This window comes from Cnephaeus nilssonii, assembly GCF_951640355.1.
Source record: "Cnephaeus nilssonii genome assembly, chromosome: 12".
Lineage (NCBI taxonomy): Eukaryota > Metazoa > Chordata > Mammalia > Chiroptera > Vespertilionidae > Cnephaeus > Cnephaeus nilssonii.
In genome coordinates, this window is record NC_137083.1 from 27,691,299 (window position 1) to 27,717,963 (window position 26,665).

General features: G+C 38.7%; 1 protein-coding gene across 3 annotated transcripts in view; it reads right to left on the bottom strand.

Annotated features, from left to right (window-relative positions):
- ANKIB1 (ankyrin repeat and IBR domain containing 1) overlaps nucleotides 1–26,665 on the bottom strand; it is a 117,749-nt gene that overhangs the window by 25,403 nt on the left and 65,681 nt on the right. For all 3 annotated transcript variants that reach the window (XM_079785755.1, XM_079785753.1, XM_079785754.1), the window contains exons 6-10: nucleotides 17,379–17,587; nucleotides 16,346–16,434; nucleotides 10,982–11,126; nucleotides 8,964–9,130; nucleotides 4,400–4,488 (exon numbers count right to left, since the gene is read on the bottom strand). In XM_079785755.1, coding sequence (XP_079641881.1) covers nucleotides 4,400–4,488; nucleotides 8,964–9,130; nucleotides 10,982–11,126; nucleotides 16,346–16,434; nucleotides 17,379–17,587 — 699 coding nt within the window. The remainder of the gene's footprint in view (nucleotides 1–4,399; nucleotides 4,489–8,963; nucleotides 9,131–10,981; nucleotides 11,127–16,345; nucleotides 16,435–17,378; nucleotides 17,588–26,665) is intronic.

Here is a 26,665-nt window from a genome sequence, read left to right on the forward strand (position 1 = left end):
TTGGTTATCTACTGAATGTACCCTAACTGGAGCTAGGATCAAATCCAAAACGCAGGTACGTGCCCTTGACTGGGAATCGAACCTGAGACCCTTTGGTGTGCCAGCTGGTGCTCTAACCACAAACCACACCAGCCAGGGCTGATTTGACAATTTTATAAATAACCATTATTTCTCAGAAAATATCATTCCTGCTTCTTGCTTTGATTTAGACATACTAGAGCAGTTTCGGAACTTAAAAATAGTACCTGAATCTTTATGTGGAATTAATTCTTTAAACTGATCTGTTTATTTTCTAATACTTTTTTTCATGCATTAGATTTTGTTGCTTCTTTTGAGTCTCATAATTCAATGACTTTGGAAAACTGGGCATAAGGGAGAAATCTTTCCCATGAATCTATAAGTTTGGTTGAAAATGTTTATGCCAGATTTGAGATCATGAGCCAAAGTAATATATAAAGTCCATGGTATATTTAATCATACTTTTCTTTTAAATATAATGATGATGTTCTACTTAAGTATTATACTTGGCCTATTACTGTTTGCTTTAAGCCTCAACCTAAATTTTCTTTTTGTTAATCCTCACCTAAAGACATTTTTTCCATTTTTTTTTTTTTAAGAGAGAGGGGAGGGATAAAAAGAGAGGGAGAGAGAAAGAGGGGGAGGGGGGAGGGGGGAGGGGGGAGGGAGAGAAGGAGGGAGAAGAGAGAGAGAGAGAGAGAGAGAGAGAGAGAGAGAGAGAGAGAGAGGTGTGAAAGACACACACTGATTGGTTGCCTCCCACAAATACCTGACTAGGACCAGGGTTTGAACCTGTAACCCAAGTATGTGCCCTTGACCGGGAATTGAACCCACAATCCTTTGGTGCTTTGGCCGATGTTCTGAACACTGAGTCACATCGGTCAGGGCTCAATTTCATAAACTTAAGTGGCCATTATAATAATCTACTAGTCAACACCTTTCGGTGGGAGGAAATTGAGTAAACTCTTGGGTTTCTCCCAGCAGCTGGGAACATTCTCTGCAGCCTTGGCTTTGTCTCTTCTGGTAGACACTTCTTAGGTATCCTCACTCTCTTGTCTACTATCCAACTTTCTATAGTTCCTCCATGTCTCGGAATTAAAACCCTATTTGAAACTTTTTGAGTGTGATCTTCAGTTTTTAATTTGAGGTATACCTATCTCTGGCCGCCAGAAGTAAACATGTATACACCATGTATACCATTTTCTAGTTCTATTACATTTCTTCCTCATTACCAGCATCACTTTCACATGTAAGGATATTCTGTCACAGTGCACCAATAATCTGGACTTACTGGCCTGGCCGTTCTTCCTCTCCTTCCCTAGTAAAGCTTGTTAGTGGATATGGAGTAATTGATCTAACTTTAGAATTGTAAGTGATAACTGAAAATAATCACCCATTTCAAAATACTTGCTTTACATCTCAAATCAGACACTTCTAGCTATTTTCTATTAAAGAATCAAATAATATATTGTACTAATTACTTCCTGTGGTATATTAACTCTTTTAGGCAACAAGTAAGTACCCTCCCTCACTTTTCAACTCAGTATGACATCTTAACTCCCCTGCATACACTTCTCCTCTCTCATCTGCATTGCCTCTGTCTTGTTCAAGTCCTCGAATCCTCTTACCTGGACATTCTGAAGTTGTCTCAGAAACAACTTCTTACCTAATATGTTTCAATAGTCTCTAATTCATCATCCACATCTCTGCCCAAGTGACTTAAGTAAGCATCTTCAGTTACCACTCTCCTACTCAAAACTCCTTCTTCTCTCCTTCAGTCTACTCTTACCAGTCATCTACCTTGATAAAAATATTTCTGATAGTGCCACTTCCCTACTTTAAAAAATGCTTTCTGTGGCTTCTTCTGTTACTAGGATAAATTTGGCAAGAACCCTAGCAATCTGGCAACACCTACTTTCTCAGTGTTTCGGGATAAAGCCAGACCTTCCAGGATTGCATATAACCCACCCAGACACCTGATTCACACTTCCGCCTGTGCAGTTTGATCCCTCAATGTGCCTTCCTTTGCACTGGCTATACTGAATTGTCTGTAGTCCTTGACTATGCCATACTGCTTCGTATCCCTCCTTCATCCTATGCCTGGAATGCCCTTCCGATTCTGGTCTCTGTGAAGGGCATTTACCTGCTTTCAAGATGCAGCTTATGCATCGATTCTTTTATAAAGCTTTTTCTAACTCTCTTCTTGGAGATAACACAACTAATCTCTTTTTTGTCTCTCCCCATCCTCACAATGTATTGCAGGTACACTGTTCTCTCACAGCATTTATAATACTCTTTTTTTCTTAGTTTTGTATATAGCTATCTCCATCTCTAAAATGTACATTTCAAGAGCGTAGAGGGCACCTTATTTTTGTATTCTAACAAAGTAGCAAAAAAAAAAAAAAGTTAAATAAACAATGAAGGTATCACTCAAAACTTAACAAGTTTCTCCTAAGTTTTCTCAGCATCACTTCTGAGCTGCAGGCAACTTCTACCACATCTCATATGTCCTAAAAGTACCTCAAGTTCAAAATGTCCACAACAAAACTCATTATTTCCCCCTGAATGTTACTCCTTTACCTGAAGTTCCTAAGTTGACCAATGATATCATGATCCACCATCTGAGCCAAAGTAAAAATTCACCGCCTTACTTCTGGTCTCTCTCTCTCCTTTAGTCTTCCTAGTTGTCTATCTTGATAAAAGTATTTCTGATAATGCCACATCCCTATTTTTAAAAATGCATTCTATGGCTTATTCTGTTATTAGGATAAATTCAAACAATTTGGCAAGAACCCTCACAATCTGGAAACACCCACCTTTCAAGCCTCATCTCTTGCAATCTTCTCCCATGGACCTTAACTTTACGCTTCTTAGATATGTATAAAAAAATGTAGGTATGTGGACAATAGCAAGCCACCTCTAACAGAAACATAGATGTCAGAAGCAAGAAAAGAAAGCACATCTAATTGTGTTGTCATGTTTAAAGGTGTTGTAGGTAATGGTACTAATCTATTTATAGAACTCATACACATATACAGACCCATAAATATCAGAATAGGGAAAATAGGTGGGTGTCAAGAGAGAAATGGCAAGATAAATCTGCTTTCAAGAGAGAGACATGATGAACTTGGAGAACAGAAACAACTTATAAAAGTGTTTTTTATTTGGGAAGTGCCTAGCACATAGCAGGTACTAAAAAAAAATAAATTAATGATTGAATGATGAATGTACAGGACAGAAGTATTTAATCAGACCTCACTATAAAATATCCTGAGATTTTACACTTCCTTTTGCTCCTGGACAAGGGACACGGGCCTTCTCAAAATGTGAAAGGGATCTCCCTCATTAGCAATTAATAAGCTGGTATTCTGGTATACATAGTAGTTTCTTCTCCATGGTATGAATAACCCTGAGTTGGTGCACACAATGGATCTTGTGAATTTGAAATGCTCAGGACTAGCTCTCGGGCCATGATATATTGCCCGACATAAGACAAGCCCGTATTAGTTATCGTATGATATTGTAATTATCTGACAGTTTCCCTTCTAGCCTCTGCACTCTTTGAAGGATAGCATCATTTTTATCACGCACTTTGCTCACTAATAAGTGTAGATTCACTGAGTCAATTCTTAGTCCTGATTTGCAATTCCTCAAACTAACTCCATTACCTAAAAAGCAAAGAAAACCCCCTAAGTTAATTTTCATTTATATTAATTTCTAAGAAAATAGTTGCATAAAACACTTCAGAAGATAAAAGTTGTTATAAAGCATATATATTTACTTGTTAAATGTAGGAATTGCTATTAGGAAGGCTAATTCAAACCCATTCTGTTTACCAGGCCTGTGCCCTGTGTCACTCAATAAAAGGTGCTAATTTCCTCATTTGTAAAATGGGATTACTAATATTAATCTCATCAACTTCTGTGAGAATTAACAGAGATAATGTATTTATAAAAGTCTTAATAAAAATCATTATTGACATGGCATTTAATAAGTCCACAGAAACACAGTAGCAAGAAATTAACTTGTCTTCTCACTGGAAGCTTCCAGGGAAATAAGCTTCCTCTCACTACAGATCATACAGTTGGCCCAACCCAGGATAACAGGGAAGGCTGTAGGAAGAGCCTTAAATGAGACCCGTTTACCCTATCTTAGGTTGGAAAACAAGTCAGCTAGAAACATGGAACCTGTCTATGAGTCCCTCTTGAAAATTCTGTCATCTCCAAAAGGATGTTGATTAAGGGGGTGATATTAAACAGGGAAAGCCTAGCATGAACAAACTTGAAAACTTCTTAAATGAAGACTCTAAGAAATATGACCACATTATCTTTTGTATGCTATCAGAAAACACGAAGCATAGCTATCTAAAAATTCCGCTTACGTTCTTCTGGTTTCATTTCAGTTATCTTTTGTAGCCAATTTTTCCATGTTTGGCAGTCACAAGGCTCATGTGCTTCACCAAGGCACTCCCTAAAGAGGAAAACATAGAAATGGCGGCAATTTACAAAATATTCTTCATCAACATCAGGAAAAAAAATAGGTGGAAAGTAACTTTTCCAACTTTGAAGTTGAGAAAACTGAGGCATGGAATTAGATATATTAAACTTATTTTAGTACATATCAGAATCAACTCTGCTTTCCTAAAATGTAAGGGATATCTGTAAATAACTGTTAATTTTAAATTGGCACATATACTACCATTCACTAGTGCTAGAAATACTCCACAGAACTAAGAATAGTGTTTCCATATGGTGTTTGAGAATGTATGTAGATATACAGAATCTGTATTCCTCATGAATCATTTAAAACAAAAATTAAGCTGAATAGCCTTATATATCTGCAGTACCTAAAACAAATGAAGTCAGTGAAATAAATTATTTCCATTAAGTTTAAGATTTTCACCCACTGGAAATTAAATAGTGTATTCAATATTTCCCCCCCTAGTAGCATCAATACCAGTATGACTGGCTCTGCTGTTAGAACAATTTCTGACAGGACCCAGAAAATAATCACAGGGGTCTGAAAATATAAATGCTACTTCTTTAAAAGTCCACAACTACTAGTACTTATCAGTATGCCTGATTCTCTAAAGTTGTGCTGCGTTAGACAGCAGCTGGTTTCCTTTTCTAGACTCACAGGACAGACCTGCTGCTTCCTCAGGTGCTAGCCCCAGCAGTGGGATCTCTTCTGGGCGCTATAATTGATCAGCACAGTTTCCACTAGTTCTCAATGCAATGCTTAGAGTGGGTATAAAAAGGAGAAGCTAGAGCAAGGGCCATAAATCAGAGAGAACTAGAGGCTGCCACTTAATGCTATTATCGGTGTGTAGGGAGTGAGGTTCTTCTGAGAGAAGATACTGGAATGTTCTCAGATACTTGAAACCTAAATTCCTGAAAAAAGTTTTAATAAAGACACCAATGATTGATGACAAGTATTCTGACAGACCTGGTACCTGTTGTTGAGATTGCACCTCAAAATGTCACTAAAAACAAATGAATGGGAAGGGGAATTTTGGTACATAGTCAAGTGAAATTTAGCGACACTAATACAGTGGGTTCATTTAGGGAAAAAAGTGTCTGGTAAGAAATTATAAAGAAAAAAATTGTCTAACCTAAAATTCTTAACCGTATCCAAATATGAAGGTTAACTAATTTCAAGAGATCAAGGGATGATTCTTTCCTTGAAAATGTGTCAACACGCACAATCGTTGGCAGAAAAATAAAAAAAGGCGGAAAGTGAAAATAGCATTCAGCGCTGGTTTTGCGCAGGCCACTGTAGAAGCAGCATGCACTGGAGCAGCGAGAGTGGCGCTGCTTTTACTACATGTTGGTGCTGTTTTATGTGATACTTGGTATGATTTGATAGGTTTATAATTTGAATCTGGGATACACTCAAAATTTTTCCGTATAAATGAATGGTCACTGCATTTTCACTTTATGTCATTTCCACTTATTACACTTATGAAAGGTTTCATAGAAACAGTTTAGGGTAGTGGGGTAAACCTGTATTTAGATGGGTATGCTACTCTGTATAGAGGACATGATATTTAAACATGGTCTTATGATTGATCTCTACCAAATACATAAGTAGTATCCTGTTTTCATTCCTGGCCTAGAAAGAATGCGGAATATTCTGTTAGCTGGAAAGACTGATACTTAAATAACTGAATACTGCCAGTCTGGGAAAATCTTTTTTTTTTCCAGAACCAGAGCTATTGAGACTCTGATTTTGCAAGAAAGGATGAGACTCAACTATTAGGTCCACAAACAAGGACAGCCTCATTTATTTTGTCCAGTGGAATCTTAGAAGAGTCCCTTTGTCTGTCAATGGAGAAGGAGATGAAGCATGAAACTGTTGCTTTAACTTAATCAAGATTCATGACCCTAACAAGGGAGCACGCGGTATCAAAATCCTATCCTGGGTATTGGAGGAAAACAGAATGAGCTATACAATTTTAGTGCTAATGTATTCACACTCCAAGTTTTCCCAAGTACTTAACAGGTCTGCACGTTGCCCTCTAGATTCACTGGAAAGTTAAGAGGACTAGAAACCCGATACTGTGACCTCACCAGGTGTATCACTGTGATTCAAACCTTCCTATCAGGGGTTCAAATTTGTTTCCTGGTGGTGGTGACACCATTTTAAAAGCTTCTTTGCATAGGTTCAGTAAATAAATGTTCCACAGCTACATGATATATTAAAAACCTCACCATTTTATTACTTAGAATATCCATGCCAGTCAATTTCAGTGAATAACTGTAAAATAGGTTTGACTTCCATGGATTTAGAAGAGACGAATTCCAAGTAAGTTTCTCAGTTTCCAATGGATATATTTGTGATTAAAGGAACCAGGAGACATTCATAGTTGGCACAGGAGAGAAATGACCACTAACTATACCAGGGTAATTCTGAATATTCTCTTTACAGATTAAGATTTTGGTGACCAAGAAGTATTTATGATAACAAATCTTTAAGGAGTTAACCCAGATAAAAAAAAGACTTTGTGTTGGTTCAGAGGGCAAAGTAGGAGCATGTTCTACTTAATAAAAAGAAAAACAGAGGGGAGAAGGTCAGTAGCTCAAGTGAGAGTCCATTCAGGTTTTGATGGGATAACATTGTCAAGATGAGACAAATTGCAGTTATACAGGCTGGGGGAGAGAGCATTCTGGATTGAGTTAATAAAGGGTACAGAACGGGTTGGTGAACAATTTATAATAGAAAAGGCTATCCCTTGGTGGGAAGGGAAGGGAAATAAATGCCTACTCCTACCTTCCCTCCCAACAATGAATACATTCAGTTCTACTCAGGCAGACATCTCTTGGGAGTGACTCTAAACTGATTCTGTCACATGCTGTTCTTAAAAAGAAGAAATTATTATTGCCATTTCTTGTGGTTTTTGTTATCATCTTTAAAGAATATTTCTGAGCTTTTTGGGAAAGAAAGAAGCAAACCTAGAATCACATGCCTTTATTTTATAAAGATCTCTCTTGCAAAGCTTCCTTTTGCATGCAGCAGATTTGTTTCTCTTTAAGACATTACAGAAGAGCAGAATTCTACTCAGGATTTCTTTAAAAATTTTTTTGAAATTTCTGACTATAGGAAAAGCTCTACTATAGGAATAAGAACAGGAAGTTATAAAATTTTGGGTGGCCAAGAAGTATTTGTTCCAATAAAACTTTATTTTCAAAAATTGGTGTGGCTAATAGTTTGCAACACTTGACCAAGAGTTTAGTGCTATATATAGGTTGACAGGGGAAGAAATATTTTTAGCTAATGACAATGATGCTGAGAGTAAGAAACAGATCTTTCAGGGTAGGAATATTTTATTACTATCTAGCAATGCTACAATTTGATTTTGGTTCTAATAAGTAGGTAAGAGTAGAGTATTATATTCATCCTTGCATATGTGATAAATTTATAAATGAGCAAAAAAGAACAAATAGTACTTATTTTCTTGATCATTTAATTAAATAAAAGTTAACTTTCATTGAATCTACTCTGAATAAAGTTAGAATGCTGATGTCAGACAAATATAGTTATATACCACCCATTATTGATTTATCATCAGTTTACACTTATTGAGTACTTATCAGGCACTGGAAATTAAAGACACACAAAGTAGTTCCTAACTAGGTCTGTGCATTAGAATCATTAAAGAGCTTTTGGGATCCCCCCTCCAAAACCTACTAAGTCAAAACATGACTTGCTAGGCTTGGGATGAAAATTTGGAAAAGTTGTCGGTAATTCTGGGCATCCCTAGTTAAGAATCACTGCTAGAAATTTTTTGTTTGTTAATTCTCTCCTGAGGGTATTTTTTTCCATTGGTTTTCAGAGAGAGCAGAAGGGAAGGAGGGAGGGAAAGAGAGATAGAGAGAAAAAGAAAAAGAAACATCAATGTGAGAGAACACATGCCCTGACTGGAGAAGGGGAGCGAACCTGCGACCCAGGTATGTACCCTTCACTGGGAATCAAACCCAGGACCCTTGAGTGCTTGAGCCAATGCTCTAACCACTTAGCACACTGGCCAGGGCTAGACACTTTTATTTTAAGATATAAAGTAAAGTTCTAAACATTTTCTAATCTGTGGTCAACAATCTGATATTAGTGCATGGGCTCTGGAATCAAACGGAGCTGGGTTCTAATCCCATTTCTGCCATTTCCTAGCTGCATAACCCTGGGCAACTTCTCTGAGCTGGAGTTTCTTTATCTGTAAAATGGATATAATAACAGCACTCAACTCATAGCAAAGCCAGGAGAACTCAATATATAAAAATATTTGGCACAGTACTCAGCACATATCAAGCACACAATAAATGTATACTCAATACACTTAATTAATAAGAATGACATCAAACAGTAGAATTTAAAAGTCTGATTGAAGGTACAAATTCTTTAAAAACTATTAGAAAGGTGACTAGGCTAATTCCAACTTGTCTTGTACTGACCAGCAGAAGAGGTGTCCTTTTCCACAGTCCACAGCAGGAGCTCTGAGCAAGGGGAAGCTTAGTGTATCAGACCCAGATGTATTTGACCCTTGTTTTGTTAGTCTGACTGCTCTTTCACAGCCTGGAGTAGGACACCATTTAATGGCAGGATTATTTTCAACAAAGGCCTGTTTAAATAGTAATAACAAAACACAACAAAAAATATTTTAACTCTAAATTTTAATATAAAATGTGTTCCTATGTTAATTTACTTTAAAGAAAAAAAAAGCGAACTAATAAAAAGTAGTCAGTCTCAAAATATAACTCAAATAGTACCAAAAAGTACGAAACAACTGCTTTTTTTTTCCTTTTAAGTATAACTGACACACACTATTACATTAGTTTCAGGTGTACAACATAGTGATTGGATATCTGTGATCACCACAACAATTTTAGTAACCTTCTGTCACCATACAAAGTTATTACAATATTATTGACTATATTCCCTATACTGTACACTCTCTTTGACTTCATTATTTTATAATTGGAAATGTGTACCTCTTAGTGCCTTTCACATGTTTCACCCATGCCCCCCAATCCTTTCCCCTCTGGCAACCATCAGTTCGTTCTCTGTGTCTATGAATCTGTAACTGTTTTGTTTTGCTTGCTCTTTTGTTTGACCTCAAAATTCCACATTTAAGTGAAATCATGAAACGACTTAGTAAGAAGGAAAGAAGTGGCAATTACCCAGTAATGACATGATTTTTCAAATTTACATTTTCTTTTATATAAACGTATATAATATGTTTCTTTAATAAACCAAGATGATAGATGATGATGATAAAGTAAAAATGCAATTATTCACACAGAAAATGTGAAATTTAGAAATGTTTTCTCATACAATATGCCACTTTTCTGATGAACATAATTATAAAAAGAATCTTACATGTGATTATTAGTTGCATTAGAATAGTAAATATCTAAATGGTATACTAATCCTATCTAATAAAGAGGGAATATGCTAATTGACCCTCACACCACCACAAAGATGGTGGCACCCACAGCCAATAAGGAGGGAATATGCTAATTGACTGCCCCTCCCTCAAAGATAGCGGTGCCCACAGCCACAAGTTGGTGGCTGCCCAGCCTCGGATGGTGGCTGCCCAGCCATCCAGGGCTGGCCCAGGCTCAGGTAACCAGGGCCAGCAGAGGCTTGCACTGCCAGCAATTGCAGCAGCAGAGGTGTGATGGGGCATCACCTTCCCCTAATTGCTGGGTAGCCTCCCGCCCCTGAGGGCTCCCGGACTTTGAGAGGGGGCAGGCCAGGCTGAGGGACCTCCCCCCTCCAAGTGCATGAATTTTCATGCACTGGGCCTCTAGTAATACATAAAAATCAATATTATGATGCTTTCTATCTAAAGAAACAGCAGAACTTTTTAAAAAGTCTACACATTAGGGTTTAGAACCCCCAAAATCTACACAAGGCACTTAAGATGAACTTTTAAATCATACAAGAAAAAAAGTAATTTGCATATATTTCTGAATAACTCCTTAATAAATATATAGAAAAAAAGATGTAATAAACAGTATAATTCATGAACTATTACTTGAAACTAAAAGAAAACCCCATATATTTCTAAGTTGATCATCTTTATTTCTAAATATTTATGAGTATAAAATATAATGTATTTTGGAAAACTTAAAGTAATACTATCTACTTTGAACAGTATCTTGATCAATCAGTTATAAAAGTACAACAGGCAAATCAGTAAATAGCTCTGAGCAATAGTTTTATTTCTTTTAATAAATGACTACTTTAGCTTTTCACTTCTTTCATGATTATAAAATAACATTATAGCTTAAAACTTCAATTAATGCTACCATTCCTTTATGCAATTTTATGAGACAAAAGTAAATTATATTTCCTTTATGCAATTTTTATGTGTTTTCAAAAATAAAACAAAAATATTAAATGAAATCTGTTGTATAGTTTTTATAAAATTAAAATGATGGGATTGGAATGATAATTGCCAGCATACCTTAATATCAAACTGTAGGTATCGTTTGTCCATCTCCTTAGAAACTATACTTTCTATGATATCCACAGGTACAAGTTGGAAGCAATCATACGCAGGGCAGAAAATATTATGGGCTTCACCTTCTTGAATTTTCAGATTCAAAAACCTATTAAAATGATCAATTGATAGAAAATGGGCAAAGATAAAATTTATTTACTCAGTCTAAGATTTTTTTCTTTTCACTGAATTATCTGCTACAATATAATTAAAATAACACAAATGAACTAAGTGTGGAATATCAGGTATAACACACTGATTCATATAATTCACAGTGAACACTTACTACCTGCCCAAGCATTCATTATTTATATGAATATATATACACGTATTTATGTTTTACATATTTTTACATGTTCCTATTCCTCTAAATATTTGAAACAATATATTTATTAACATTAAAAATTCAGAAATGAGTGGTTTAGAAAGGTCATATTCAATTCTCAATATTCTATACCTTTAAACAAAAGGGAGCACTGGTACAGAATTAAACCATGCATAACTCAATAGATTTTGGAATGGCACTAAAATGTAGCATGCCTTTTTGAAGAATAGGTTTTCTGCTTATATTTCATCTGGACAAATATTAAAATGGCTTTCATGTCCTATTCCAGTCACACTAGTTGAGGTAGTAGGGAAAAGGCACCCTGGAAAGTAGCAGGAATCTAGCCCAAGGTGAATTAAGTGGTTAAGAACAGGATTTTGAATTAGAGAATTCCAGGCCTGCCACTAACAAGTTATATAATCTTCAGTTTTACTATCTATAAAATGGAGATAATAATATATACTTCTCAGGGTTGTTATACAGATTATAAGATATAATATATGTAAAATATAAGCATGGTGCCTTGTACAGAATAAGAATTTATAAATTTTAGCAAAGGTTTATTGTTATTATTAATGTTGCCCTACAGAAGGAAAAAATTTTGAAGTGTGTATTTAACATTTAAACCTAGAGAAAATAAATGGAAAACCAGGAAATTAAATCATCATTTTCTAGTCATCACCATCAACAACAGCTCATTATTCCACTGCCTAGAGTATATTTTCCCTTTAGTTCTCTGTCTCTTAAACAAAGTATCCATTGCACTTAAAGTATCAAGCTTACTAATAAGACTCATCATTATCTGCTCCCTTTGTTCCACCTCTTACCCTTGGCACAATAGCATACTCAAGTTTTCCCCATCCTTAAAACCTTTCTCAGCCAAAAGACTCGTTTTTTAGTTATACTTTCCTTTCCTATCAAAGTTTCTTTGCAAAATAGTTTATGATGATTTGCCATTCCTTCCTCAAGTCCATCCCATTCAGCTCTAAGCCTGTAACACTCTAGCTTCTATCACCTCTTCATTGAGTGACCGGTCTCAACATGGCCATTAGGATTACTCATTAGCTCAATCTTTATGATTACTCATTAGCTCAATCTACTCAAGATTTCTAAGTTTTTATTTGCTTTCGCTTCTCTAAAGCATCAGACACTGTTAACAGTTCTTTCTTTCAGATTCTCTCTGACTCCCAGAACTTTTTAACGTTTTTCCTGGCATTCTTCTTACCTTTAGTTGCTTCTTGCCCATCTTTTTCACTAGTGCCTTTTACTCTCCTGTTCACTTATATTTTACTGTTCCCTAAGATTTTCACACCAAAGCTCTTCCCTTCTCAATTCCATACAATCTTCCTGGATGCTCTAAATACCCCCATCATAAACTATCACCTATATGCTAATGAAACTTAAAACCCTTATCTCCCTTGTTAACTATAGATCTTGATTACATATATTTTTGTTCAAATATCCCATAGGCATTTTAATTCAGCATGTTTAAAATCTTCCCCTCTATTTTCAATATGTTTTAAAACACACAGGCTCCATAAAACTCTGATATATTCCAATAGGAGAATATTCTTCACATTATCAGTTAAAAATTATTTGTATTACTCTGTGTCAAGAAAAATAATTTGGCAGAAGGATGGGCAAAGAATTCAGGGGAAACGCTATAGAGCAGCCATTCTCAAAGTATGATATGTAGACCTATGAGGGCTCCTGAGACTTCCCAGGGGGTTTAGAGGTCAAAACTATTTTCAAAATGGTATTAAGCCTTCATTTGTGTGTGTTTTTTTGGTTAAAACTGCTGGTGCTTTAGCATGAATCATGACAGTGGCCCTAAAATTATACTAGTAGACTGCATTCTTCATTGCTCTATATTCCAAGTTAAAAACCAAACAAATGCCAGTTTTATATAAGAATGGCCCGACAGAGTAATAAAAATTATTATTGGTCAAGTATTAATGAAATGGGAAGTAAGCACAATGAACTGCTGCACACCAAACAAAGCATGATGGTTACCTCAAGGAAAATACACAGGCTTTTGTTCAAATACAAGCAGCCTCACTTGCTTTTATCATGGAACACCTTTTTTTTTCCAAAGAGTGACTACAAACAATGATTATTCAGACTTGGTTATATGGGAGACTATTTTTTAAAAAAATATATATATTTTATTGATTTTTTACAGAGAGGAAGAGAGAGGGATAGAGAGTTAGAAACATCGATGAGAGAGAAACATCGATCAGCTGCCTCTTGCACACCCCCTACTGGGGATGTGCCCGCAACCAAGGTACATGCCCTTGACTGGAATCGAACCTGGGACCCTTGAGTCCGCAGGCCGACGCTCTATCCACTGAGCCAAACCGGTTTCGGCTATGATAGACTATTTTTGAAAACGAACGAAATAAACCTGGCATGTCAAGGAAAAAAAAGTTGGGGGTATTTATTGCCAATGACAAAATTCAAGCCTTCAGATAAAACTTAGAATTTAAAAAAAATTCTTATCTGTTTGACAGCTTCCCAATATCAGAAACGTTCCTGATGAGACTGGTAATGATATTAATTAATAGACTTTTTACTATATTTGTGTGTAGTGAAATATGTTAACATTGGAAGATCTAAACAATCCAGTGAACCAATGTTCTCCAACTGATGTTACAAAACCAGGCAAAAGCAAAAAAAGCTATTAACTCTTTGCACTCGCTTGCTTTTTTCTCGATTCCTTTATTCTAATGCTAACCGTGTCTCGAGTCACACTCGACATTCCAGAGCAAAAGGTTAAAAGTGCAACATAGACCAAAGGATTTTAATGTTAAAAGTAAAAAAAGGCCATTGGAATGGTTTTAGATTTTACACTGCAATTAACTATTAAGAAATACTATTTATTGAGTTTTGATGTATAGCAAAGAGTATCCACACTTATCTGAATACTAGAGGCCCGGTACACGAAATTCATGCACTGGGGTGGGGGGTGTCCCTCAGCCCAGCCTGCACCCTCTCCAATCTGGGACATCCCTCTCACAATCTGGGACTGCTGGCTCCCAACTGCTCACCTGCCTGCCAGCCTGATCACCCCCTAACCACTCCCCTGCCAGCCTGATCAATGCCTAACTGCTCCCCTGCCGGTCCGATTGCCCCCAACTGCCCACCCCTGCTGGCCTGGTAACCCCCAAATGCCCTCCCCTGCTGGCCCGGTCGCCCCCAACTGCCCTCCCCTGCTGGCTTGGTCGCCCCTAACTGCACCCCCCCCCCCGCAGTCCTGGTCACCCCCAATTTCCCTCCCCTGCCGGCCTGATCACCTCCAACTGCCCTCCCCTGCCGGCCTGGTCACCCCTAACTGCCCTCCCCTGCCGGCCCGGTCACCCCTACCTGCCCTCCCCTGCAGGCCTGGTCCCCCCCAACTGCCCTTCCCTACTGGCCTGATCGCCCACAACTACCCTCCCTCCTGCTGGCCATCTTGTGGCAGCCATCTTTGACCACATGGGGGCTGCCATCTTGTGTGATAGCGCAAGGGTCAATTTGCATATTATCTCTTTATTATATAGGATACTTCTCTCTTTTCCATCTACACATGTGTGTGAGGACAGATTTTCTTTATATACATTGACCAAAACAATATATTATAACATAATGAATGCATAAGTAGGTATGAGATTACAGCTGTCTTCTATTAAGCTAGACATTAAAGAGATTTGCAAAAAAGCAAAACATACCATTCTTTTAATTTATTAATGGAAGTAGTTATTGTTCATAGCAAATATTATGTTAACATACAATGGGTTTATTATTAAAGTGAATAAACAAATATTATTTTTTTCAGGGTTAATTTTTAATATAGTATATAGAGATAGATATCACCCATATAAGCAGAAGCTCTATGGACTCCTCAACAATTTCTAAGAGTCTAAAGGGAACTTGAAACTAAAAGTTAGAGAGTGCTAATTGCAGAGTTCCTTTTTCACATATCAGGAATCTCTTCATTTTAGTTATGAATAGGTTCCCTGGAAAGTTGGAAATAATTTACCTTATACAGTCATGTGTAACTTAATAAGGGGATATGCATTCTGAGAAATGCATCATTAGGTGATTTCACTCTTGTGGGAACATCATAGAGTACACTTACACAAACCTAGATTATATAGCCTACTACACACCTAGGCTATATGGTATATAGTCTACAGCTCCTAGGCTTCAGAATGTTACTGCACTGTCTACTACAGGCAATTGCAACACAATGGTACATATTTGTATATCCTATCTAATAAAGAGGGAATATGCTAATTGACCCTCACACCATCACAAAGATGGTGACGCCCACAGCCAATAAGGAGAGAATATGCTAATTGACCACCATGCCCTCAAAGATGGTGGCGCCCACAGCCAATGAGGGAATATGCTAATTGGCTGCCCCACCCTCAAAGATGGCGGCACTCAACCCAGTCCCCTCAGCCCTGGTGGGGCAGGAGGCGTGCGGCAAGGCCCGGCCTGCCCTGCGCGCCTGCCTCCGGAGTCCCCCAGTCCCCTCAACCCCCCAGCCACCCAGGGCTGGCCCGAGGTACAGGCAAGCCTCAGATGGCAGCTGCCTAGCCGCCCAGGGCTGCCTGAGGCTCAGGTAACCAGGGCTGGCTGAGGCTTGCACTGCGAGCAGTGGCAGCAGCAGAGGTGTGATGGGGCGTACCCTTCCCCTGATTGCCAGGTCGCCTCCTGCTCCTGAGGGCTCCCGGACTAAATACTAAGAAACACATTTACATATATCTGCTTTGTCCCCTAAAGTACCTTACATTAAGCTAAAATAACACTAATTGCTAAATTAAATAATTTCACTAAACTAATAGATGGAAAAATGTTAAAATAAGAAAAATAAAATTCTTCCTTAGTAGTGTAATACATTTCAGCATAACTCTGTAACCAGTAAAGTAATCCATATAATTAAATATTAAAAGCAAACAATTTTCTTATCAAATCAGAGTGCTTTCATGCAGTAAAAAATACTATGCATATATACTCACGACTCCCAACATCCTCTACAGAAATCATGTCCACAGGGCATATCCACTGGGTCTTCAAATACAGAAATACTGCACATACAAATGTCACACTGGAGATGAAGAAGAGCAATGATTTAAACAAAGTCATATGTTGAAAAGAATGCAATATGTTTATTTGTCCATTAGTTTAAGGCAAAAATACTAATACAGTAATTACAAAAAGTGTTTTCAAAGTTATAAGGTAAGTTAAAATTAGTGTGCTTACCTTTGATTGAATAACAAATATGCCTACCTCATTATAAATGATTGTGAGATTTACTCTTACAGTCCAAACTTATGTATTAACTTAATTAGTGACTACACATTTAGAAAAGGAAGTACAAGAAACAAATCATTACAATCTATTCAGGTCAATATCAAATAGCCCATTTCAAAATAACCACTTCAATATCATGTCCTTCACCTTATACTCACCCCAGAAAATCTATAAAACAGAGTAACTGTTTTTTCAATATAGCAACTCAGGATATTCAGAGTAGCAATTTAAAGATTTCTACCCAAGGAACTCTGCTATAAAACTATGTATTTTCTAAACAATGACTTATTAGAAAAAATTCCAGAAGCTTTACTAAAACAAATACATAATTATCAATGTAGTATAAATGCCTTGAAGAAAATATAAAATACGTTTTCATATTTTTGGTATAAAGTGCCTATCACAATCTCAACTTTTAATATTTCAGTATGGTGTGTTTAAAAACTTTAAGCAACTGGAGCTTTTAAGTGGAAATATAGTAGGTGGTTTTCCTAAACTCTTCTATGTTTTTTGTTTTGAAATGAGTAAAGAAAACCTTTATTTTTCAGTTTGTAATTCAGAGATCAAAAAAATATTCTGTGATAACAAATATTTACCAAATCGTGAAATAATGGAACCCTTTAAGAAAGATATAGGATTCAATGACCAGAATATGACTAAAGGGTTTATGAAACAATATTAAACAAATAAAAAGGTAAACACAAAACTATGGGAAGTACACTGAATACCAAGCCATACCAAACTGGTGTCCAGATCCCCAGGAGACAAACTTATTTCATCTGGAGAGGTGACGGAAGAGCGTGTAGTCCTTGGAGTTCTTGGAGAAGGGAGCGTGTCCCAGGCATTACACCCACTTGGTGGTGGAGTTGGCATTTGCACACCTGATCGTTGGCAGCAATTCTCTGGGTTGGACATCCAAGCTTCAAGTAATTTCTCCCTGTCCCAATCTTTAAGAAAAATGGAATGGTTATCTCTCAAAAAACAAAAACAAAAAAACAGCACAAAAAATTATGGTGTTTTAAGAGCTTCACAATAACAAAGGACAGTGGGGACAAATTAAAGATATAGGCCATCCAAGGAAAAAATATTTATATAAAGTAGTAATTGCAAATAGAATATTCAGGTATGCTTACTCATTAATATTTTTAAACAGAATTTAAACTTTTATAATCTACTATGGATTATAACCATGTCTACAATAATACAGTCAAAATTTCTAGTCATTTCTACTAATAATCAAAATAAGTGGCTCACCTCTTTTGGAATTTACTAAATTCTTTTTTTTTAAAAATATATTTTATTGATTTTTTACAGAGAGGAAGGGAGAGGGATAGAGAGTTAGAAACATCGATCAGTTGCCTCCTGCACACCCCCTACTGGGGATGTGCCCGCAACCAAGGTACATGCCCCTGACAGGAATCGAACCTGGGACCCTTCAGTCCGCAGGCCAACGCTCTATCCACCGAGCCAAACCAGTTTGGGCAAGGAATTTACTAAATTCTTGTTGCAAGTTAGCTGTTTTACTCTTTCAAGAAAAATATGTAATTTTGCAATTAGCTTCACTGGTATCAAGTTGTAAAATTATTGCATAGCTCACTATAAACATGTCAAAATGCCAATAATACCTAAAAATCTATACTAATAAAAGCCTATGTGGCCCTCATGCCCTTGCATCATCACAAGATGGCTGCCCCCCACGTCATCAGAAGATGGCTGCCACCGTTGGCCGTCCTCACGTTGTCACAAGATGGCCATCAAAAGATGGCCGGCAGGGGAGGGCAGTTAGGGGTGACCGGGCCAGCAGGGGAGGGCAGTTGGGGGCGATCAGGCTGGCAGGGGAGCAGTTAGGCATCAATCAGGCCAGCAGGGGAGCAGTTAGAGGGCAATCAGGCTGGCAGGCAGAAGCGTTTAGGGGCAATCAGGCAGAGAGGCAGGTGAGTGGTTAGGAGCCAGCAGTCCTGGATCGTGAGAGGGATGTACGACTGCGGTTTACAGACAGACATCCCCTGAGGGGTCCCAGATTGGAGAGGGTGCAGGCTAGGCTGAGGGACATCGCCACACCCCTCCCTCGGGCCCAGTGCATGAATTTCGTGCACCGGGCCTCTAGTCATTTAATAAAAACCTTGAAAGCAGAAGGAACTTCTGAAGGCATTATGGTTATAAATAAAGTTTTAGTGAATTAGGTATAAATTCTGTAGTAAATGAGCTCCAATCTGGCTTATCTTCATACTTACTACAAACACTTTAAAAATAACCAAGTGAAGCACCTTATTATAAAGTCCAGAGCCATGAAATCCTAACCCTTTAAAATAATAAACTAATATATCCAATTATTTTGCTAGGTATTTTACTCACATTATTTAATTTATTCTTCACAACAAACTTTTCAATCATTATTGAGGTGAAGAAACGAATAGTCAGAGAAGTTATATAACCTACCAAGGCTCACAAAGACAGTGAGGGATTATTTAACTGATTTCTGTGACTCCAAAGTGTAGCACAATCAAGTGTAGGGTCAAGAGTGGCACAGACTCAATTATTTACTGTAGGCTCATTCTCTATAATTTTACAGTCAAAATATAAATTAGCTGTGGAAATTTTCTATATAAGACTGTTTTCAACCATGTTAAGTCAATGTATTTGGTGGCTTAAACAAGATAATTATGACTCAGACATGCAATGAAGACAGAGGGAATGCATTTCCACCTGTATAAACAATATGTGCAAAGGCACAGAAGTATAACCGAGACAGATGTGTGGTTCCATAAAATTATACTATATCATATATCATGTGGTGGCCTGGGAGATGAAAAATAAGACTAGAAAGAGGGACCAGTGTACAAAAAGAAAGAAAAATACAACAACTGAAAAATACTGCACATGAGTACAATCTAGGGAATGTTGCTAAATGGACCTCAGTGTTTTGATAAGTCTTACTTACTTAAAAAGTTAAAATTACTTTTCTTAGAACAGTATGTTTACTTTTCAAGTCTCCATTGTCACTTTAATAAAGGAAAAAATAATTACTATAATTCACACATAGAGATATTAAATATGGTAAACTTTAGTCTTATCTACTACAAATATTTTTCAGAAAAATTTGTTTGGATTCTATCACATCATTTACATAGCAAATACTTATTCAATGCCTTTTATGTGCCATGCATTGTGTCAGGCAGTAGAAATACAATGGAAGGAAAAACCAGGCACAAATCCTGCCTTATCCTATATAATAAAAGGCTAATATGCAAATAGACCAAATGGCGGAACAACCGAACAACCGGTCGCTATGACGTGTGCTGACCACTAGGGGGCACGCAGGGAACATGGTGGGTGTCGGCGCAGCGGGATGGTAAGCGGGGGTGCCAGACCAAGGCGGGGTTCTGATTGCTGTCATCAGGGCAAGCCTCTGGTGGTTACTGAAAATTCTTTGCTCCCGTGTGCCGTGGTCCTGCCTGGCGCTTGCACCTGCTGCCGGTGTTGGCCCTGCTTGCACCTCCTGCCAGCACCGGAGCAGCCGCTCGCACCCGCTGCTGGCGCCTGGCGCTGGTCCTGATCGCTTGGTGCTGTCAGCGGGTGCAAGCAGCAGCTGCTGACCAGATCTCCCTGAGGGCTTCTCCACCTCCCCCTGCTCCTGAGGGGAGATCAGGGCAGCAGCTGCCACTCACATCCACTGCTGGCGCCAGCCCCAATAGCTCCATGCTGTTAACGAGTGCGAGTGGGGCCAGTGCCAGGAGCAGGGCTGCAGGCAGACAGGGGACTGGGGGCCATGGCAGGAGGGGCCGGTTGGGGGCGCGGAGGATGGGCTGAGACCCACCCCTGCGCCCACTGCAGCCTTCTGGCCCACAGTTCCTTTCAAGATGCACGAATTCGTACACTGGGCCCCTAGTCTATGATAAAAGCATAATATGCTAATTAGACCTGATAGCCGAACGACCTTCCGGATTACATTCCGGACGAAGCCCCGGCGGTGAGGGGCAGGGGTGGAGGCAGATGTTGTTAGGGGTGATCAGGCAGGGAGGCGAGTGGTTAGGGGCGATGAGGCAGGCAGGTGAGTGGTTAGGGGGAGTCAGGCAGGCAGGCAGAGGGAGTTAGGGGCAATCAGGCAGGCAGGCAGGTGAGCAGTTAGGGGCAGTCAGGCAGAGGGGTTAGGGTTGATCAGGCAGAGTGGTTAGGGGCAATGAGGCAGGCAGGCAGAGTGGTTAGGGGCAATGAGGCAGGCAGGCAGAGTGGTTAGGGGCTATCAGGCAGGCAGACAGGCAAGTGGCAGACAGGCAAGTGGTTAGGAGCCAGCAGTCCCGGGTTGTGAGAGGGTGCAGGTCGGGCTGAGGGACAAGCCACCCCGTGCTAGAATTTCATGCACTGGGCCTCTAGTAGTTTAATAAGGAGAAAGACATTAAGAAAAATCAACACATTTAATAAACAATCATCAATGTCAGAGACATGAAGAAGAGAGAGGTAGAGGATCCCAGTCAGGGAGGTCAGAAAAGGTGACTGGGAAAATGGCCTGGAGAGACATCTGAAGGATAAGTAGGATTTACCTAGGTAAAAAGTAGAGGGGAAGACATCCTGGACAGATGATACACAACGTGTTCAAAGACCTTGTGGCAGGAGGGAAGGTGGCATCCTCATGAAATTAAAAAGGTCAATGTAACCGTAGTATGGAGACTAGAGGGGAAGCACTGTGTGAGATGAGGCTGAAGAAATAGGGGCTGGCCATGCAGGACTTCATTTAATAACATTGCTATTATTAGTTTATGAGTGATAGGAAGTCAGTGAAAAGTTGGGCGTGGGGTTAGGAAGGACAGGTTTTCATGAATACATTTGAAAAGATCAGTCTGACTATAGTATGAAAAACAAAGAAACAAATGAAGAAATTGGATAGGGCAAGAGTGGAGGGAAGGTTGAGTAGGCTATTGGGTAGTATAAGTGAAAGATGATGGCAGCTGGGGCTAGGTGGTTGGTGGTAGTATAGATGAAGATAAAGGCCAAGTTTACAATTTGAGAGGTGAAACTGACAATTTGGTGAAAACAGGATATTGAGTCCAAAGGAGAGGAAATGTCAAAGTTAGTGTCCAGGTTTACCCAATTGGTTGGTTGGTGCTGCCATCTGTGTAAATAGGGAATACCAGAGAATCAGGCAGAGCATTTATTTCTCCTACACTTATTTCTCCATGCTCTTTCCCCTTTCTGACTGTCTGGCTGGAATGGAAATAATCCCCAGAATAAACCTTAGAAATCCACTTTGTATAAGATGGCAAAGTCTCAATCAATTAAGGTTCTTGAATAAATGTGTGAACAGAATCCCTTTCCCACTTCTAACCATAAAGAGAAACACTTTTGATTATTACATGATTAATAAATGTTTACTGTGTTTAAATTTACACTTTTCTTTCAACAGTTAGCCTACCCTAACTAATACAACTGTCATGTCATGGCTCCCCACTAATGGACAGCTTCCACTTTTCTGCCAGATTTATAGTATATTTAAATGTACTCTCTGTAATTAAAAGCTCAAGGATATACCTTCTCGTGCTGGGAAACTTATCCTAAAGAAACACAATTTAAGATAGTCTGTCAAAAGGACTGTTGGTCCAAAAAGAAACTCACTACAGACTGATTCATTTGCCTGTCACCATAACCATTATTGCTTGTCTCATTTTCAGTTCTTATAAGTGTATTTCTAATAGCACATGATCTCACTCATCTAGGGGAAATAATGAACAGCATAGACGGATGAACAAGAACAGACCCAGAAACAAGGAGGCATGGATCAGACTGTCAGGCCTCAGAGGGAGGGTAGAGGAGGGAGAGGGTAAAGGGGAGAGATTAACCAAAGGACTTGTGTGCAAGCATATGAGCCTAACCAGAGGTTAAGGACAACAGGGGGGTGGGGACATGTGTGGGGAGGGGTGTGGGCTGGGAATGGGGGGGATGAGGACAAATATATGATACCTTAATCAATAAAGAAATAAAAAAAAAAAAGTCTGTGCTTCTGTAGAAGTTTTTATATAATGACTGTTAAACATTATTACTGGCTAAAAAGAAAATATTTTATCTTTAAATTTTATTATTTTAAAAGCTATTCTGAATTTCATGTTTGACCCTAGTTTAAATTTGTTTCCAAATGATTTACTTCAAGTTTAGAAAGATGACAATGAAGAAATATAATTTTATAATAAAAAGGTGAATTTAAAAAATATATATACCGTATTTTCCGGCGTATAAGACGACTGGGCGTATAAGATTTTCCTGGGTTAAAAAGTCGTTTTATATGCCGGAAAATACAGTAGTCCAATATATCTAATCCATTATATCTAATCCCATCAATATAGTCCAATATACCGTATTTTCCGGCATATAAAACGACTTTTTAACCCAGGAAAACCTTATACGCCCAGTCGTCTTACACGCTGGAAAGTACGGTGAATAACACTTCAGCTATATTATCTATTTATTCTATTACTACTTCTGAGGACTTAATCTATGTCAGATATTATAGAAATGAACAAACAAAAACTATAAAGCTGCCCTCTAAGAGCTCCCAGGTTAATACAGAGGAAAAGCAAATAGATTATCACAATATTCTATTCTAAGTGTATGGCTTTGATATGCACAGGATATAATGGGAATAGACAGGAAGGGTCTCAAAGAAGACTTAGGACCAAATGAGAAAAAAAGGTTTCCTGAAAGAGGTAACTTCTAAAGACAAGTAAGAGTGGGAAAGTAAAGAAGTGGTGCCCGGCTGGCGTGGCTCAGTGGTTGAGCATCGACCTATGGATCAGGAGGTCACGGTTAGATTCCCAGTCAGGGCATATGCCCAGGTTGCGGGCTCTATCCCCGGATGGGGGGGGGGCATGCAGGAGGCAGCCCCCCCCACTGTAATCATTGATTCATTGACATTTCTATCTCTCTCTCCCTCTCCCTTCCTCTCTGAAATAAAGAGATACTAAAAATAAAAAAAAAGCGGGGAGATTGATAGCCTTGGTAAAGAAACCTGGGTCATGAAGATCTACTAGAGAGTTTGGATGATTGTAAGTCTGTGGAAAGTTAGGGAAGGGTTTTTCAGCAGGGGAGTAAGATGCTCAAATGTGCATTAAAAAAAAAAAAGTCTAATGGCAAAGAAAAAATAATAGGGTGAAAGAGAAAAGGAAACACTGGAAACCAGGACTCGGGAGACTACAGTTAAATGAAAAATAATGACAGCCTGAATTTAAGTTGGTGGCAGTGGGAATAGAATCAGCTAGGAAGTGTGGGAGGAGGATCACAGATATTAGTAAGAGAAATAAGAATGTGGCCAAATATAATAGAAATGGAGGAGTCAAATATGACTTTCAAGTTTTTGGCTACAGTAATTAGATAAATGCTGGTGCCCATGTATTAAGACAGTGGGAAAAATGATGAGTTCAGGGTAAACATCTTGAGAATGAGGAGAAAATGTTAAATAGGCAGTTAGAAATACAGCCTTGAATACCTGATTAAGTCAGGTTGTAGATATATTCTTTACTGTTCAAATGGTATTTGAAATCTTTGGTTTCATTATATAAATGTACACAGCAATGTAGGCTTGTTTACAACACACTTTTTTATGCCTTACCCTCACCTAATGACTTGCACTCTCTAGAATTAATCCTAGAAACCTCTGGTTGGTTTCCCAGGAAATTCTTATTTACTCTAAAATTTGACAGTCGCTGGTTATAAAATAAAAATGATTGTCAAGTACAGAACCCCAGGAAATATCAATATTAAAGGTAGCAATTCTGGAGGGTTATATACCAAATTATTCATGGTGGTGATCAAAAGATAATGAAACATGGAGTTTCAAATTTTCTTCTGATCAAACGATTATATCAAAAATTTTTGAAGTTAACAGTCTATTTTAGTAAAGATTAAAGATTTATAGTTAAAATAGACAGGTAAGCCTCAAAATGGCTGGACTATAGTAGCCATTTACCTTTCCCTTTTATTTTTTGTTAGTTTTTTAATTTAATAAATCTTTATTGTTCAGATTATTACAGTTGTTCCTCTTTTTTCTCCCCATAGCTCCCCTCCACCTGGTTCCCATCCCACCCTCTTCCCTTTCCTCCCCCACACTGTCCTCATCCATAGGTGTACGATATTTGTCCAGTCTCTTCCCGCACCCCCGACACCCCTTTACCCCTGAGAGTTGTCAGTCCACTCCTTTTCTATGCTCCTGATTCTATTATATTCACCAGTTTATTCTGTACATCAGATTTTTAATTCACGTAGTTTTTAGATTCACTTGTTGATAGATATGTATTTGTTGTTCATAATTTTTATCTTTACCTTTTTCTTCTTCTTCCTCGTCTTAAATAATACCTTTCAGCATTTCATATAATACTGGTTTGGTGTTGATGAACTCCTTTAGCTTTTTCTTATCTGTGAAGCTCTTTATCTGCCCTTCAATTCTGAATGTCAGCTTGGCTGGGTAGAGTACTCTTGGTTGTAGGTTCTTGCTACTCATCACTTTGAATATTTCTTGCCACTCCCGTCTGGCCTGCATAGTTTCTGTTGAGAAATCAGCTGACAATCGTATGGATGCTCCCTTGTAGGTAACTAACTGTTTTTCTCTTGCTGCTTTTAAGATTCTCTCTTTGTCTTTTGCCCTTGGCATTTTAATTATGATGTGTCTTGGTGTGGTACTCTTTGGATTCCTTTTGTTTGGGGTTCTGTGCGCTTCCTGGACTTGTAAGTCTATTTCTTTCACCAGGTGGGGGAATTTTTCAGTCATTATTTCTTCAAATAGGTTTTCAGTATCTTGCTCTCTCTCTTCTTCTGGCACCCCCATAATTCTGATGTTGGTACGCTTGAAGTTGTCCCAGAGGCTTCTTACACTATCTTCAAATTTTTGGATTCTTTTTTCTTTTAGCTTTTCCAGTTGAGTGATTTTTGCTTCTTTGTATTTCAAATCTTTGACTTGATTCTTGTGTTCCTCTAGTTTGCTGTTGGGTGTCTGTATATTTTTTATTTCAGTCAGTGTATGTTTAATTTCTAGTTGGTCCTTTCCCATATCCTCGAGGGTCTCTCGCATATCCTCGAGGGTCTCACTAAATTTATCGACCTTTTCTAGAAAATTCTTGAAAAACCTTATAACTGTGGTTTTGAACTCTATGTCCAGTTGTTTGTTTTCCTCCATTTCTTTGGTTTGTGATCTGTTTCTTTGTCTCCCCATTTTCGCTGCTTCCCTGAGTTGGTAGGGTAGCTTTGTGTGCTAGTTGTCTTATATGGGCCAGTGGCTCGGCCTTCCCAGTTACCTGAGGTGGACACTCTTGGTGCACCCATTAGTGGACTATGTGTACAGCCTTGTAGTTAAGTCTTTTTTTTTTTAAATATATTTTATTGATTTTTTACAGAGAGGAAGAGAGAGGGAGAGAGAGTTAGAAACATTGATGAGAGAGAAACATCCATCAGCTGCCTCCTGCACACTCCCCACTGGGGATGTGCCCGCAACCAAGGTACATGCCCTTGACCGGAATCGAACCTGGGACCTTTCAGTCCGCAGGCCGACGCTCTATCCACTGAGCCAAACCGGTTTCATCTGTAGTTAAGTCTTGATTGTTGTTGGTATCAGTGGGAGGAGTTGACCTCCAGGCCAATTGGCTGTGAGGATCAGCTGTGTCTACGCTGGGAGACAGCCTTATTCGACTAGACTTGCAAAATTGTAAAAGCCTCTGTGCTCAGCTTGGATGGGGTGGAGTTTCAGGTGGAGCTACAGGATGGAGCCTACAGCCTTGGCTTCCCATCAGCCCCGCCCTATGAGTTTCCTGGGTCTCAGTGTCCCTCGGTACTCGCTGCAAGCACCTCTGAGAGAAAGGCGCCCTCGAGTTTCACCTGCTGCCAAACAGTCTAGTCTCTCCCCCAATGAATTGGATTCCCAGATTCTTGCCCGGAACTGGGGTTCAGTGCAGTTGGAACTGGGGTTTAGTGCAGTCTGGAGCTTTTGTCTCCTTCCCGCTAGGGCAATCCAGCGGCACATTCAAAAGTCCGTCCTCTGCGCACATTCA